Source organism: Gallus gallus, chromosome 7 (genome assembly GCF_016699485.2).
Source record: "Gallus gallus isolate bGalGal1 chromosome 7, bGalGal1.mat.broiler.GRCg7b, whole genome shotgun sequence".
In the NCBI taxonomy this organism is placed as follows: domain Eukaryota; kingdom Metazoa; phylum Chordata; class Aves; order Galliformes; family Phasianidae; genus Gallus; species Gallus gallus.
The window spans coordinates 35,347,235-35,361,047 of record NC_052538.1 but is presented as its reverse complement, the minus strand read 5'-3'; the positions used below and the strand labels follow the sequence as shown (position 1 = coordinate 35,361,047).

The window sequence follows — 13,813 nt, the reverse complement described above, 5'->3', positions numbered from 1 at the left end:
CTGCCTTCCCACCAGGTGTTCCATCACTGCCTCAAGCCCTGTCTCAGCATTCCCACTACGGGTGTCCAAGCTTTTAAGTCAAGCATTAAGTCCAGGCACTCATTGTAAGCAGCACTAATCCCAAGGCTTCAAAGTGCTGATCTGGTAGAGGAGTTTGAGACAACAACACTCAGATGAGCTCCTGGATATTTTACTTCCACATCAGAGGCAGGTGGGAAATAGCAGCTCTCCCAGCACCCTTACTTAGCTGCAGAAATCAGAGCAAGCTCCCAAGCACACACTGGCCCCTTGGCTGCTGTGTCCGTTGAGGTTGGACTCAGTGATCTCTTGAGGTCCCTCCCAACCCCTGCAATTCTGTGATCCTGTGATTCCAATCAGTTCTGTAAGCACAGCAGCAGTCACGGTGCTGTGATCGCTTATTCTGCCCCTACAGTCATGCTTTGCCTTGGCAGTGGCTTAGCACACAGCATATCTCTGAAAAATCAATGTTTTTTCAATATAAGCCATCTCTTGGCAGCTGGAAAGGGCCACGAGGAGCTGCTGTGTGATTTGCTGCGTAAGCTGGGCAGGAAAACTAAAGCTGACATTTGTAATTTGTTTAAAAGTGATCATAAGCAATAAATCCTATCCGAACACTGTGGATGCTGATAATCAAACTGCAATCGAGGCATCCACTACAAAAGCAATCACTGCACATCAGGCAAGCTTTTCCAAAAACAGGAAACTTTCTGGAAATTCTGAGGCTGAGCCCCAAACCTGTGAGTCCCTAAAGGCCTTCCCACTGAAATGCAGTGCAACTGCCTTTGCGATATGGAGCCTCTTAGAGGAGTATTTAGGGATCAACTCTTGGGGGCAACTGAGAAGCTCTTTACCAAGTCCTATGTGACAGGAGATGGGAATTGGGTCAACCATTATTGAGAGCAGTGTTATTTTAGCAGTGTTAATTCCACCTCTTTTGCTGTGTTCACCCTCTGTGCTACCAGCAGAGCTGTCAATACGAGTCAGAGAACGTGCAGCTGTGTGCCATGAGTGCCTCATCCACAAAGCGTGACTGTTTCACAGAATCATAGATGTTCTTGGTTGGAAAAGAGCTCTAAGATCATCAAGTCCAACCCCAACCCATCCGCACCACAACAAACGCTATTTGTTGTCAAATGAGCAAAGACCAGGTGTGAAAAAACCCAGTCTAAGAAGCCAGCTGACTGGAAAGCTCCACCTGAAGCAGCCAGAACGCACACACCACCACCAGTTGGGTTCAAGACAGACAGGTTGATTTTGCTATGCAATATGTTTTGTGTTTTCTTTAATTAATAGGAGTACTGTGGTGAAGATCTCCAGGGATTTAATAGGCAAGAAAAAAGAAATCAAGGACCATAAACCTGTGATAAATAATGCCATTGGAACAGGAAGCTGTTCCAGGACCCGCAGCATCCTCAGCCTCTGCTCTCTGACAACACACCCCGATAACACAACCCGTTTTTAGCCAGAAATCCAACCCACTCACAGCACTTTGCCCATCGCTGGCAAGCTCAGAATGCACTCAGTTCTGCCATTGCCACCTGCTCCCCGCTAATGCCCATCAGCACCATCAGTTCATAACCTCCAGGAGAAAAAAAGAGACAAAACAGCTAATGGAGAAGTCTGGGTTATGTGCCAACACAGACTCTTTCAGAAAAAGTACATCAGGCACTGATAGTCCGTTATTACAGTAATTGCACAGCAAAGGCCATTGGAGGCATTCTGGAAATGCAGCGCTGGAACTCAGGCAGGTCCCCCCCAGGGCAGTCCTGCAGTGTGCTGTTACTGCTGGGTGGGCTGCAGAGGGGTCCCAGCTGCACCCAAAATGCCAGCAAGTGAGGAACCTCCTGAGGATGCTGTCACAGGTGGTCCCACAGCCATAGAGCCACGGAATGGTTGGGTTGGAAGGAGTCTTAAAGACCACAGAACCATGGAATGATTGGGTTGGAAGGGACCCCAAAGGCCCCCCAGCCCCACCCCTACCATGAGCTGGATACCCCCATAAGCTCAAGCTGCCCAGGGCCCCATCCATCGCCTTGGGCACCTCCAGAGAATCATAGAATCACAGAACCATAGAATCACGAAGGTTGGAGAAGACTTGCAGCAAGGGATGCGACTCCAGCACCAGACACACCATACTCCATCTCTCCTCCCTCCCAGCTAAATTGCACTGCAAATCAAGAGGCCACGTGGGTGTTTATAAATGCAAAGAACATAATGCTTGCTAAGTTTTAACTATCACCAAAGGGCTCTGCTCCCAGTCAAGCGTGAAGGCCCATTTTGGCAGGGCTGCAAATACATTTGTGCAGAGCAGGAAGCTCGCCTTGCCTGCTTTAATCTGTTTCTTCCTCCAGGTCTGAAGGTGAAAACACAGTTAATGATACTTAAACTACAGTGAAGAATCACCTGGTGCTGAGACACGTCCCCTAGGGAGTACCTAAAAATATGAGTAAATAGCTCACAACAACATTAAAATATTCAGCAGCGTGCAGAAAGTGACCTCAGCCCCAGTCTGAAGCACTGACTTTGTTCATGATGTTCCCTGAACCCTATGAATTAAATTGTCCCCGTCTCTTTAATCAAGTTGCCCTTGCAAATACGAAACCGCATTGAGATCCACATTGCTGGCTCCACTAAGGCACAGAGCACTGCAGAGCCTCAGCACACTCAGCACCGTGCTACTGTGCCAGGCTGCAGCCCAGGAGATGGGATACCACGTGCTGGGAAACCACGTAAAACATCCATGTGGTTTCCATATGCCAGCTTGGCATGCCGCATATGGGCCCAGCCCAGCCATCACAGGGTGCACACTGCAACCCAGAGCTGCACTGCTATCCACAGAATGATGTTTAGCTAAAAATCTTCAGCCAGATTGATGTTTTATATCATTCCTGCAATGGGGCAGGACGGCCCCCAGCACCCCGAGTGGTGAGGAAGGACAGATGCCACCGACTGAGCATCCCGAGAGCAGCAGCAGCATGGAAGTCAACGATTAATACGACACGGAGCAACAAGAAACAGACACAGCAGACAATTCTTTGCCCTAATGAAGATTAGTATGTTTAATTTCATTTCTACCTACGACAGATAACGAGATGCATTCACTGAGCAGATCTCCAAATGCTTTGTGCAACACCACTGATGGTTGGAGGTCATCCTAGTGCCTGTACGTCAGCAACAGCCTTGGAGGGGCTGTAAAATACTCACACTTTGGTCACTTAAGTCTGAAATAAAACATATATGAAACCTGAGTGAGTTTAAAAACAACTACATAAGTGATGATGCAAATGTTAAAGAGAACAAGAAGACTGCTCAGATCCAAAGCATACAGAGAATGACCACTTCTTTTCCTTTTGGGAATGCAGGGAAACCTTTAACAACCAACAGTATTTCCAGTCTTGTTCCTCGCTCCTTGCTCTGTGAAATCCATTTGTTGGCTTGCTGCCTCGGAGCTCATTCACTGCTGCAGAAGCAGAGAGCATCTGACGAACCTTCCACCCTTCATGGCCAAGGAGACAACAGCACATTTCCTCCAGTGACTGCCAACACCGAGGCTTTCTAAAATGAGAAATCACCCAAAGGGCATCAGGGCACCACGGAGCCTTTCTGGGCTTCATGGCAACTAACAGGGTGGGCAGTGAACGGGTGGCAGGCAGGAGATGGGGGCTAACTCCCACCCATGGAAATGCTGCACAAATAATCCCGCCATTCTAATTGGCCAGAAGACAGCACGGTTACAAGCAAGGGTAAAATTGGATCTGTCAGGGCAAATCAGGTCAAATCAACTTCATTTCCTTCCAAGGCAGAGGAATGGGGCTGCTGAATAGGGCACCACTGGAGAGCCCTGCAAGATTAAAATTGCAACTAATACTTGACAACAGTATTAACATACAAGAAAAAATGAGAAAGATGCAGATTGTGAGCAAATGATGAAAAAGTACAATAAATACCTAGAAGTAAGAATGTATTTGCTGCACCAGCTCAAAAGAGAAGAATTTCCAGGGAGGTGAGGCCCTGGCACTGCTGCCCAGAGCTGTGGTGCCCCATTCCTGGAGGTGCTCCAGGCCATGGATGGGCCCTGGACAGCCTGAGCAGGTGGGGGGCAGCCAGCACATGGCAGGGGTGGTGCTGGGGGGTCTATTCCAACCCAACCATTCCATGGTTCTATGGCCTTTGAGGTCCCTTCCAACCCAACTATTCCATGGTTCTATGGCCTTTAAGGTCCCTTTCAGCCCAGCCATTCCATGGTTCTATCATCTTTGAGGTCCCTTCCAACCCAACTTTTCTACGGTTCTGTGATCTTTAAGGCCGCTCCCAACCCATCCATTCTGTGGTTCTATGACTCCATGACTCTACGAGTCTATGATTTATGGCAGAGATCAAGTGCAAGCGCTCTGAGTTTTGGGATGCTGGCACATAGTGCTCCCACAGAGGCTGCTGCCTCATGCACAGCCCTCCAAGAGTTGCTCAGGACAGGCCCTGGGCTGGATGTGGATGCTGAGGGATGGGCCCATTTATGCACACACATCACAACTGGGCACGCTGAAGGAGAATGCAGTAGGTTTGATGCAGCGCAAACAAGTATCCTTACAAAGACACAGCTTTTGATGAATCCCTGCTTGCTTAGATTATATACGATGAAAGCAAAGCTTCTGCACAGCTCCAGATTAGAACTACTACCATTTGTCTCTTCTGTATCTCAGAAGACATCTAAGAAGGAAAAGGGAAGAGCCGGGGAGGCTTCAGGCAGTGAAGCTGAGAGCTCTGGGGGTTGTGCTGTGAGCAGGAGGCAAACAGCATCTGCTGTGCCTTCCTCGAGCAGCTCCTAAGTGACGCCAGCACTGGAAAAAGATGTGCTGAACTGCCCAGACCACAGAATTATATCATGACATTCAAGCGCCAGCTGTACCCCAGCACTGGGTTGGGATTGTCCAGAGCCCCCGAGCAGTTTTATCCCTCCTGCCCTCTGCCCACAGTACGTTCTCCTCTTACATCCCATCCCCCCCAAACCAACACAAGATATAAATGGCACAATAAAAGGAAAATAGAGAACAAATACATTTTTCACTCCACCTCCAACTTCGCTCAATACAAGTGGTGGTGGTTTCTTTACATCTGTGCAACCTTGAGAACCATACGTGGGAACGTTTTAAGTAGCTCTAGAAATTACCCAAACCTATTACCCAAATACAAAGCTTCGTATTGCAGCTCTTGGTTCCCTCGAGTCGCTCCAGTTCTGCAATCATTCACAAGTGGTTGCTCCTGAGATAAACCTTTCCACGGAGACCGCGTCTCCATCATTCAATCTGTTCGCGCTTTTAAAAGTTAAGAACAGTGGGATGTGCCTTTGATTCCCATTCTCTGCTCGTTCAATGAAAGAACGTGGCAGGCTGTTGAATTTCTTTCATCGGAAAATGGTGTTAAAAGGTTTACAAAGTAACATGTCATGAGTTCTGAGGACGGAGCGATGCGTATCCCTGCTGGGTTCATGCCTATTTCAGGCTCATACTACCAGCTCCTCAGCCAGCAACGGCAGCGGTTTGGGGGGCTCTGTGCTCCCAAAGGCAGACAGAGGGATGGGGGTTCCCGGCCCCTCCAGCTCCACCTGCAGCGGGCAGTCCCGGTGCTGGCGGTGGGGCTGGGATGCTCCACCACAACAGTGTGGAAGCGGGACAATGGGCTGTGAAAATAAACGGCCCGAGCGCTCTCCCAAATTACATGCTATCAGAATAATGGAGGGGTTGGAGATATATCAAAAATAATCCGAAATGATTAGCAATTACCCTCATGAATCATAACCGTCTTTGAATGCTGAAAAGCCGTTTGAGCACTTCAGCTGTGAGGCTCCTCCATCGTAGCCAGCGCTCCAAAAACCCGAAATAAACAGAGCCTGGAGCCCATCCCGAGCATCCCCGGGCGTTCCCATGCAGCCCCCGGGGCTCAGCCATGGGGTCAGCACTGAAGGAGCCCGGCCCCACATCCCCCCTCCTCCTCCACCACAGCAACGCTCAGAAAGCCCCAAAAATGCACCACGTGTCGGTATCTAAACAACCCGAAGCTGTAATTAAGGAGGGTATGGAAAGCGTAAAGAAATGTTTATATTCCCAGAAATTAAAATGTCAGCGACGAGGCAGTGAAATAATTTAATCAAGTTGGGAGGCATCTATGAGAAATCACTTTTGCATGATTTAATGAGAGAAGGCATCGGAAACGGTGATTTTAATCAGCCAAGCAAGAGCCGCCCGCTTAGGGAACGCAGCTCACTTCTCCCAGAGACTGCTCCGTCCCTGCAGACACTCAGCACAAAATTTACTGTACATATTTACCACTTCCCCAACCCCCGGGTAACGCCGCTCCTCAGAAGTTTGAAGCAGAAAACAAAGCCAAAGAAAAACATCAACAAAACCTTGTGATTCAAAACTGCGATTTGATGGAGAGCCAAATGCTGCAGCATCTGAAAGCACGCGGGGAGCCCTGATGGTGCCACGGAGCCAAGCCCCAGACCCTGCGTTGCCTCTGCTCTTTCAAAGGGTAGATAATAGCAGGACAAGGGAAAATGGTTTTAAGTTGAAAGAGGGCAGATTGAGGTTGGATGTCAGGGGGAAGTTCTTTCCTATGAGAGTGGTGAGGTGCTGAACAGCTGCCCAGAGAGGCTGTGGATGCCCCGTCCATCCCTGGAGGTGCTCAAGGCCAGGTTGGATGGGCCCTGGGCAGCCTGGGCTGGTATGAAATGTGGGGGTTGGTGGCCCTGCCTGTGGCGGGGGGGAGGTTGGAGCTTCATGATCCTTGGGGTCCCTTCCAACCCAACCATTCTGTGATTTGATGATTCTATGATTCTCCTTCATCATGCTCACTTTGCTTCAGACCAAAGGCAGCTCCTGCCACAGCAATGCAAATGGGAGCAGCACTAAGAGCATAGCAGGAAACAGATACTTTTGCTCTTCACTCTGGTTTGCTGGCTGCCCGGCTCTTGGCTTTGGCACCAGCAGATCTCCAAAGACACAGCGCCCTGTTAACCACAAGGGATGCTGTGGGTCTGAGCACAGTTCTGCAGCACTTTATGGGCATGCACAGAAAATAATTTACTTGGAAAACAAAGCAGGAGTGTGGGCAGAAAGCACTGGATCTCCCCTTAAACTCCGGGAGCTGAAGAGGTGATGAATACCGAAGCCTCTTCTATAAATATGCAGCCCTACAACACACAGTGCTGGGAAGGGCGCTGCCATTGGCCACCGGATGCCCAACCAGCCACCAACACTGCAAAATGACACAAACTCACCCATTCTCACAGCGCAAATGCAGCCTTTTGGGTTTTAAAATCCAATTTCATATTGTTTAAAAATGAATGATGTGGAATAAGAGTGATGGTTTCCCTGCAGGAGGTGATAGAAGGGCAGGGAGTGACTGCCTCCAAGGGAGCTCTCAGGGCTGCCAGGTGGGCAGCTCTGCATTCAGCTCAGCACCTCCTGATCCTGGGATGGGGGAGGAAACCACCACTGGAAGGGGACACAGAAGACCACCCTATAAGGTCTCCCCACCATTAAAGCCAACCATACTTGCAGCAAAGCAAGGAATGTGTTCCAACCAACGCCGTGCAGTGGGCACTAAGATGGTGACGCAATCTGAATCAGTGGCAAGAAGAATCAACTCTTCACATTTCTCGTTCTCACAGGCAAACTGAAAAGCAGTCAACATTTGTACACAGGACCAAAAATAGCAGCCCAGCTTCTGAACAACTGCGAGTTATTTCTGGCCCCTCCGTTCCACCGCTCTTTCCACACCAGCAGAAGGCATTTCAAACCTCTGCTGTGTGCCTGACACCACCAGACCGCCCCGCAGGGCCTTCCTCCTCTACTCACAGTATTAAAGATTCTTTAAAACCCTTTCATCCCTCCACGTTTCATCAAGATAGAGCTCGCTGTGCTCCATTTTACCCAATATTCATCTCATCGCACAAAACTAGGTCACAACATTTGCAAGCTTACACGAGTTACGCTTTATAAATCCAGAAAATACCTCCTGTTTTTCTTGTTCTGCGTATATCTATGTCAAAAAATAACATATCTATGGAGTACACCAACACACGACTTCCTGTTCAAAACTCTGATGGACTATTTACAAAATCCCTTCTCTTCGGGCAGTAGTATTTTGCAATCATCCTGCTGAGCAGCCCTGGAGCCCCCTGAGCAGCATCAGCCTGGCAGCCAAGCAATGCACAGCAGTTTTCTTGAAAAGCAGTGTGGATTCATAGCTGCTGCCATGGCCTCGCTGGTGCTGAAGGCTGATGTTACTGAAATGCTGCAGCCTGAGCTTCCATGGGATTGCCACCCATGTGAGCAAAGCTGTGCAGCACGGAAATGCTGGAAAAATGGTAAAGACATTCAGAGCATCCCCACTAAGCATCTTTCTGCTGAAGCCAGAGAGCAGAAAGTAAAGCAGGGCATGGCAGCAGCTCCCAGCCCCAGCTTGACCACAGCTCCAGTGCCCAGGTGGTGCTGTAGGACACCCAAATGCTCCAGTGCTGCAGGACACCCAACCACACCACTGAGTAACACCACAGGACATCCAACTGCACCACGAAGTGATGCAAAAGGACACCCAACTGTACCATAGGGTGATGCCAAAGGACACCCAACCATACCATGAGGCGATGTCAAAGGACACCCAACCATACAACTGAGCAATGCTGCAGGACACCCAGCCATTCCAATGGATGATGCCAGTGGACACCCAACCATACCATGAGGCAATGCCAAAGGACACCCAACTGTACCACTGAGCAATGCTGCAGGACACCCAGCCATTCCAATGGGTGATGCCAAAAAACATCCAACTGTACCACGGGGTGATGCTGCAGAACACCCAGCCGTACCATGGGGTGATGCCAAAGGGCATCCAACCGTACCATGAAGCAATGCCACAGGATACTCAACCGCACCATGGGCAATGCTGCAGGAGCTGATGGTGTCATGTTTTGTCCTCCAGGACGCCCTACCCGAGCACAAGCCAGTGTCACTGAGAAAGGCAACAGGGATTCTGCCACCTCACACAGAGCATTGCTTTGGTAACAAATACATTTCCAAAAAAATCAGTTGAATATTTTCACTTTGAATGTAATAAACACATTTCCAAAACAAAACAAAAAAAAAAGAAAAATCACTGAATTATTTTTACTTTCAATGAAAATAAGACTTTGGCCGTCTGGAAACATTCACACTTTAATCATGCACGGCCTTCAGCAGGCAGCCTGAGCTGCAGCGAGCCCCGCGGGGTGACATCTGCTCCACGACTCACCCGTGGTTTCCACGATGCCCTCCAGGATGACGACGATCTCGAACTGCTCCGTCTGCATGCTGCGCTGGGACAGGTCGTAGAAGGGGCTCTTGGCATCGATGACGTGGCAGATGGTGAGCGGCGAGACGAGGAAGAGCTGGTCGGCACCTGTGCTGAAGCCCACGTCCAGCTCCAGCTGGTCCAGCGGCAGGAACTCACCCTCGGGCGTCTGGCGGGACTGGGGGAGAGCAGAGGGAGAGGGGTCAGGGTGGGAGGAAGGCCCCAAGCCCCAGATCAAGGCATGGGCTCACGCAGCACCCACAGACCATACTGAGAGCTGTAAGGAGCGCAGCCTCCCTCCCGCTTTACTCCTCGCTCTTTATTTCTCCTCGCGGCGCTGTGAATAGGAAGGAACAGAACATTACACCCCTTCCCAACCATTATTTTTATTACACAGTTTCCCATTATTCCCTATTTGGGTTTAAGAAAAGCTTTATGAATTTGTGTTTGCCATACGTAGGGCCCCAAATTAACGTTCCATCGCTGCCTGAAGTGCATTTCCACCATTGCCCACAGCGTGCCCTGCGGAGCCCCGTGGCTGGGTGGGAGCTGCAGAGAGACCGCAGGAAAAGGGAGAGAGCGGAACAGAAAGGGATTAAGTGCCTCGCTGGGATTTGGTTTCTATTTTTAAAATATTCACAGAACGTGGTTGGATTGGGAGATGTAATCCCAGCGAAACAATGATGCTTTCCAGTGCCCCGCAGTTCCAGCTGAGAAATGGGCTTTCATGTGTACATGTGAGCACTGCGACCCATCGCACCCACATCGCCCTCCACAGCTTCACGCACAGAGCCAAGGAACGCACAGAGCACATCTGCACAAACATCTGCCCAGCAGCCAGAGGCACCTTCCCTCCTGAGAAGCCTGCTGCTCTTCAGCCAGAAGGCAGAAGATGGGCAAGGCGGCCAGCACGGCACACAGACAGGTCCCAGCAGGATGCCAGGGAGCTGCCCGAAATGGGCGTGCAGGGCAGGAACCCGAGGATGGGAGGTGGTGAAGGCTGAGGTGCTGACTGCAAAGAGATGTTGCCATACCATGGACATGGTAACCGAGAGGGGATCGATACAAATGGGTATTAAAGAGAATGTGGTAGCTTAAGGACACTGGAAAAGGAAATGCATCCAATGTGACATGCTGACAGAGGGAGAAAATGATGGGGAAAAGGTTAAAAACAGGCAAGTTGCTGTGCCCCTTCTGCAGCTCCGCCGGTGCCCCAGGAAACCCATCCCAGGCACCATCACAGCTGCACCGGAGCGCCAGGCAGGATTCAGCCCAGGGCATAACCACCCCCATCGTGTACCACTTTGCTGTTCTGGTCAATACACTTGTGGAGAAAAACGACCTTGGGGGACTGTTCTGACCCAGCATCACATGGGGACCAAAGCACAGCGCTGCCAGCGCTCCTCTCAGCTCTTCACAACCACGGAGACCCATTCTGCGGAAGGAGCACCGCCACGAGCGAGGCTTTGCTGTAACTCTGTTTTAGCATTTTCCATTACAGTTTCCTTTTTTCCCCACACCGTCTTCTTAGCAAGGAGAAAAAATACAAAGCAATTCTCAGGCTTTCCAACTGCCCACAGCATCTACCAGCAGAACGACGTGGAAAGCAGCAGGGCAGCAGCAAGCAGGCACAGCTCTGCACTGCTCTCCACTGAGCGCACACTGCGGTGCCCATGGACAGAACTCCCAGAGGAGCACTTTGACAGCACAGTTTCTGTCCCCGGGCAATGATCACCACTTTGTCTGAAGGGCCACTGTGGCGCCATTCACTTTTAGAAGAAAAACAAACAAAGAAACAAAAAACAGCAGCAAAGCCTTCTGCCCTCGGGTTCTTCCAGCATTAGCACAGAGCAGAACTCCCGTGGAGGCAGCTCCAAAGTTGCACAGATTGCATGGAGCCACACCGAGTGGTGAGCTCCAACTTCCAAAATTCCATTGGAATTGTTCCGTTCGGACACAAACAGAGCTGGGTTTTTTATACCTGTGACAAGAAGGACCTCTCAGCCTCTCTGAAGCCATATGGACGCCACTCATTCCATGTGCAGGGCATGGGGGTCACCGCAGGGCACTCCAAGGACCAGGGCTGCTCCCGGGGCTCAGTGCACACTGTGCCACCATCCAACTTCTGACATGAGCCAACGATTGGGGTTCACTCGTATCAGCACAACAGAGCCACAGCCCGAGCTGACCGCTCAGACAGAAAGGACCAGGAATGGAAGTGTCCACTCAGAGCATCCCCGGCACCATCCCAGCCCCGTTATTTGGGATGCAGTGGGAGTCCTGCTTGGTGCAAACAGCAGCAATGCTGCCCACAGAACCCCACCAGCAACACCCACTGGGGTGAAAACACTGCACCTTCAGATGCCTCCAAGCAAAAGGCAGCTGCGTATCGCTGGGGCCAGGTGCAGCAGATGGAACAAGAGCATCCTTCACAGGCAGAGGGGGCTGCCTCAGAGCGGGGCCCCCAGAGCACCCAGCACCACGTCTCCCACAGCCAGGAAATGTTCAGGATGCTGTGTGTGTGCCAAATGTCACCTAAGATATCCCCTTCCACCCACTGCACCTGTATTTCAGCTCACCTATGTATAAAACCATAATAATGAGTCTCAAACAGATATTCGGTTTTTCGTGGTAATGCCTCACACTTACTTTTCGTTAGACATGCAGGGCCATTAGCATGGCTTTGTACATCTAACCCTGACACTCAGCTTTCTGTGAAGTCCATGCACCACAGAAATGAAGTTCTCTCTAGCTGGACCCTCCAGGAGTACAGAAATGCACCAGAAAGGCAAGCAGGTACCTTTGAAAATACACACCAAGCAATTCCAGCTAAAAAGCAGTTACCTCTCAGAGAAAGAATCTAGTATCTGATAGGTATTCACACGTGAAACTGTGTGGAATGTAAACATTACTATATAAATGATTTCTCAAGAAGAAATCCTTTACCCAGAGGCGGTGAGGCCGTGGCACTGCCCAGAGCTGTGCTGCCCCATCCCTGGAGGTGTCCGAGGGTGGGGCTGAGCGGTCCCTTCCAACCCAACCGTTCCATGGTTCTGTGATCTTTAAGGTCCCTTCCAACCCAACCATGCCGTGGTCCTATGACGCCCGAGGTCCCTTCCAGCCCGACCCGTCCTGTGGCTCTGTGATACGATTCTATGGCATGACTTACCTTGAGCAGCTTGCAGCGGATCTGCGCTGAGACCATATGGCTGTTGCGGAGGTTCCCCACGCGGAACATGAGGGTGAGCTTGCCGTCCCGCATGGAGATGGCCGCGTGCTCGCTGAACATCAGCGTCTCAGCCCTCTTCTTGGGCTGGGACATCTTGATGAACATGCAGCCAATGAGGAAGGCGTCCACGATGGAGCCCAGGATGGACTGGAAGAGGAAGAGGATGATGCCCTCGGGGCATTTGTCCGTGATGTAGCGGTAGCCGTAGCCGATGGTGGCCTCGGTCTCGATGAAGAAGAGGAAGGCGGAAGGGAAGTTGTAGACGTTGGCCACGCAGGGGGTGTAGCTGTCGTCGTGAGCCTTGTTCAGGTCGCCCCGCATGTAGGCGATCACCCACCACATGGAGGCCATGAAGAGCCAGGCCACGGTGTAGGTGAGGACGAAAATGAAGAGGTTCCAGCGCCACTTGAGGTCCACCAGCGTGGTGAAGAGGTCGGACAGGTACCGGCTGGTCTCGCCGCCCAGGTTCCCGTGCTGCACGTTGCACCTCCCGTTCTTATCCACGAAGCGCTGCCGCTTCCCCCGCGGGGCCGCCCGGGGCGGAGGCAGCCCCCCTCCGCTGGCCGAGGTGCTCACCACCTGGTACTCATCGCCCAGCTTCCTCCGCAGCGCCGACATGCTCCGCTCCGCTCCGCTCCGCGCGGCACCGCACCGCACCGCGCCCCGGCGCCGCCGCTCTGCGGGCGCGGAGGCACCGCTTTGCGCGGCCGCCACCCACGCGGAGCCGCCGGCAGAGGCGGCGCGGGGCGGCCCCGGGCAGTGCGGGTACCGCCCCTCCGAGCGCCGCCCCTCCGCGCATCCTCCCCGCCTCCTCCTCCGCAGTGCCCCGCGGAGCCGCGGGAGGGACGGGACGCGCTCCGGGACGCGCAGGGTACCAAAACGCACGAGGGGCAGAGCTAGCGGGGGCGATGGGGAGCTCGCAGCCGCTGTGCGCTCGAGCTGCCGGCAGCAGTGCACGCTGAGCGATGCGGCCGGGAGAGCCCCGATGTGCGGTGGCCGCGCTGAGGCACCGCGGGGGGAGCGGTCCTTCGGAGCGGTCGTTCTCTCCGTGCCCCACCCCGGGGGCAGCGGCGGTACCCGGAGCGCGGCGCCCGCACGGGGCTGCGGGGGGGACACGTCAGAACGAACATCGCGCCGCCGCACAGCGCACGTTTTCAAACCGGGAGCAAAAATATAACTGGAAATGACGTCTGGGTGCGGGGGACATTTCGGAGACTTCATTTAGAGCTTTAC

At 52.1% G+C, this 13,813-nt stretch overlaps 1 protein-coding gene across 1 annotated transcript in view; it reads right to left on the bottom strand.

Annotated features, from left to right (window-relative positions):
* Positions 1-13,254, bottom strand: part of KCNJ3 (Potassium inwardly rectifying channel subfamily J member 3) — a 32,705-nt gene extending 19,451 nt beyond the window's left edge. Inside the window, exons 1-2 of the mRNA NM_205404.2 lie at positions 12,521-13,254; positions 9,313-9,529 (exon numbers count right to left, since the gene is read on the bottom strand). Coding sequence (NP_990735.2) covers positions 9,313-9,529; positions 12,521-13,198 — 895 coding nt within the window. The 5' untranslated portion in view covers positions 13,199-13,254. The remainder of the gene's footprint in view (positions 1-9,312; positions 9,530-12,520) is intronic.
* Positions 13,255-13,813: the final 559 nt, after the last annotated feature.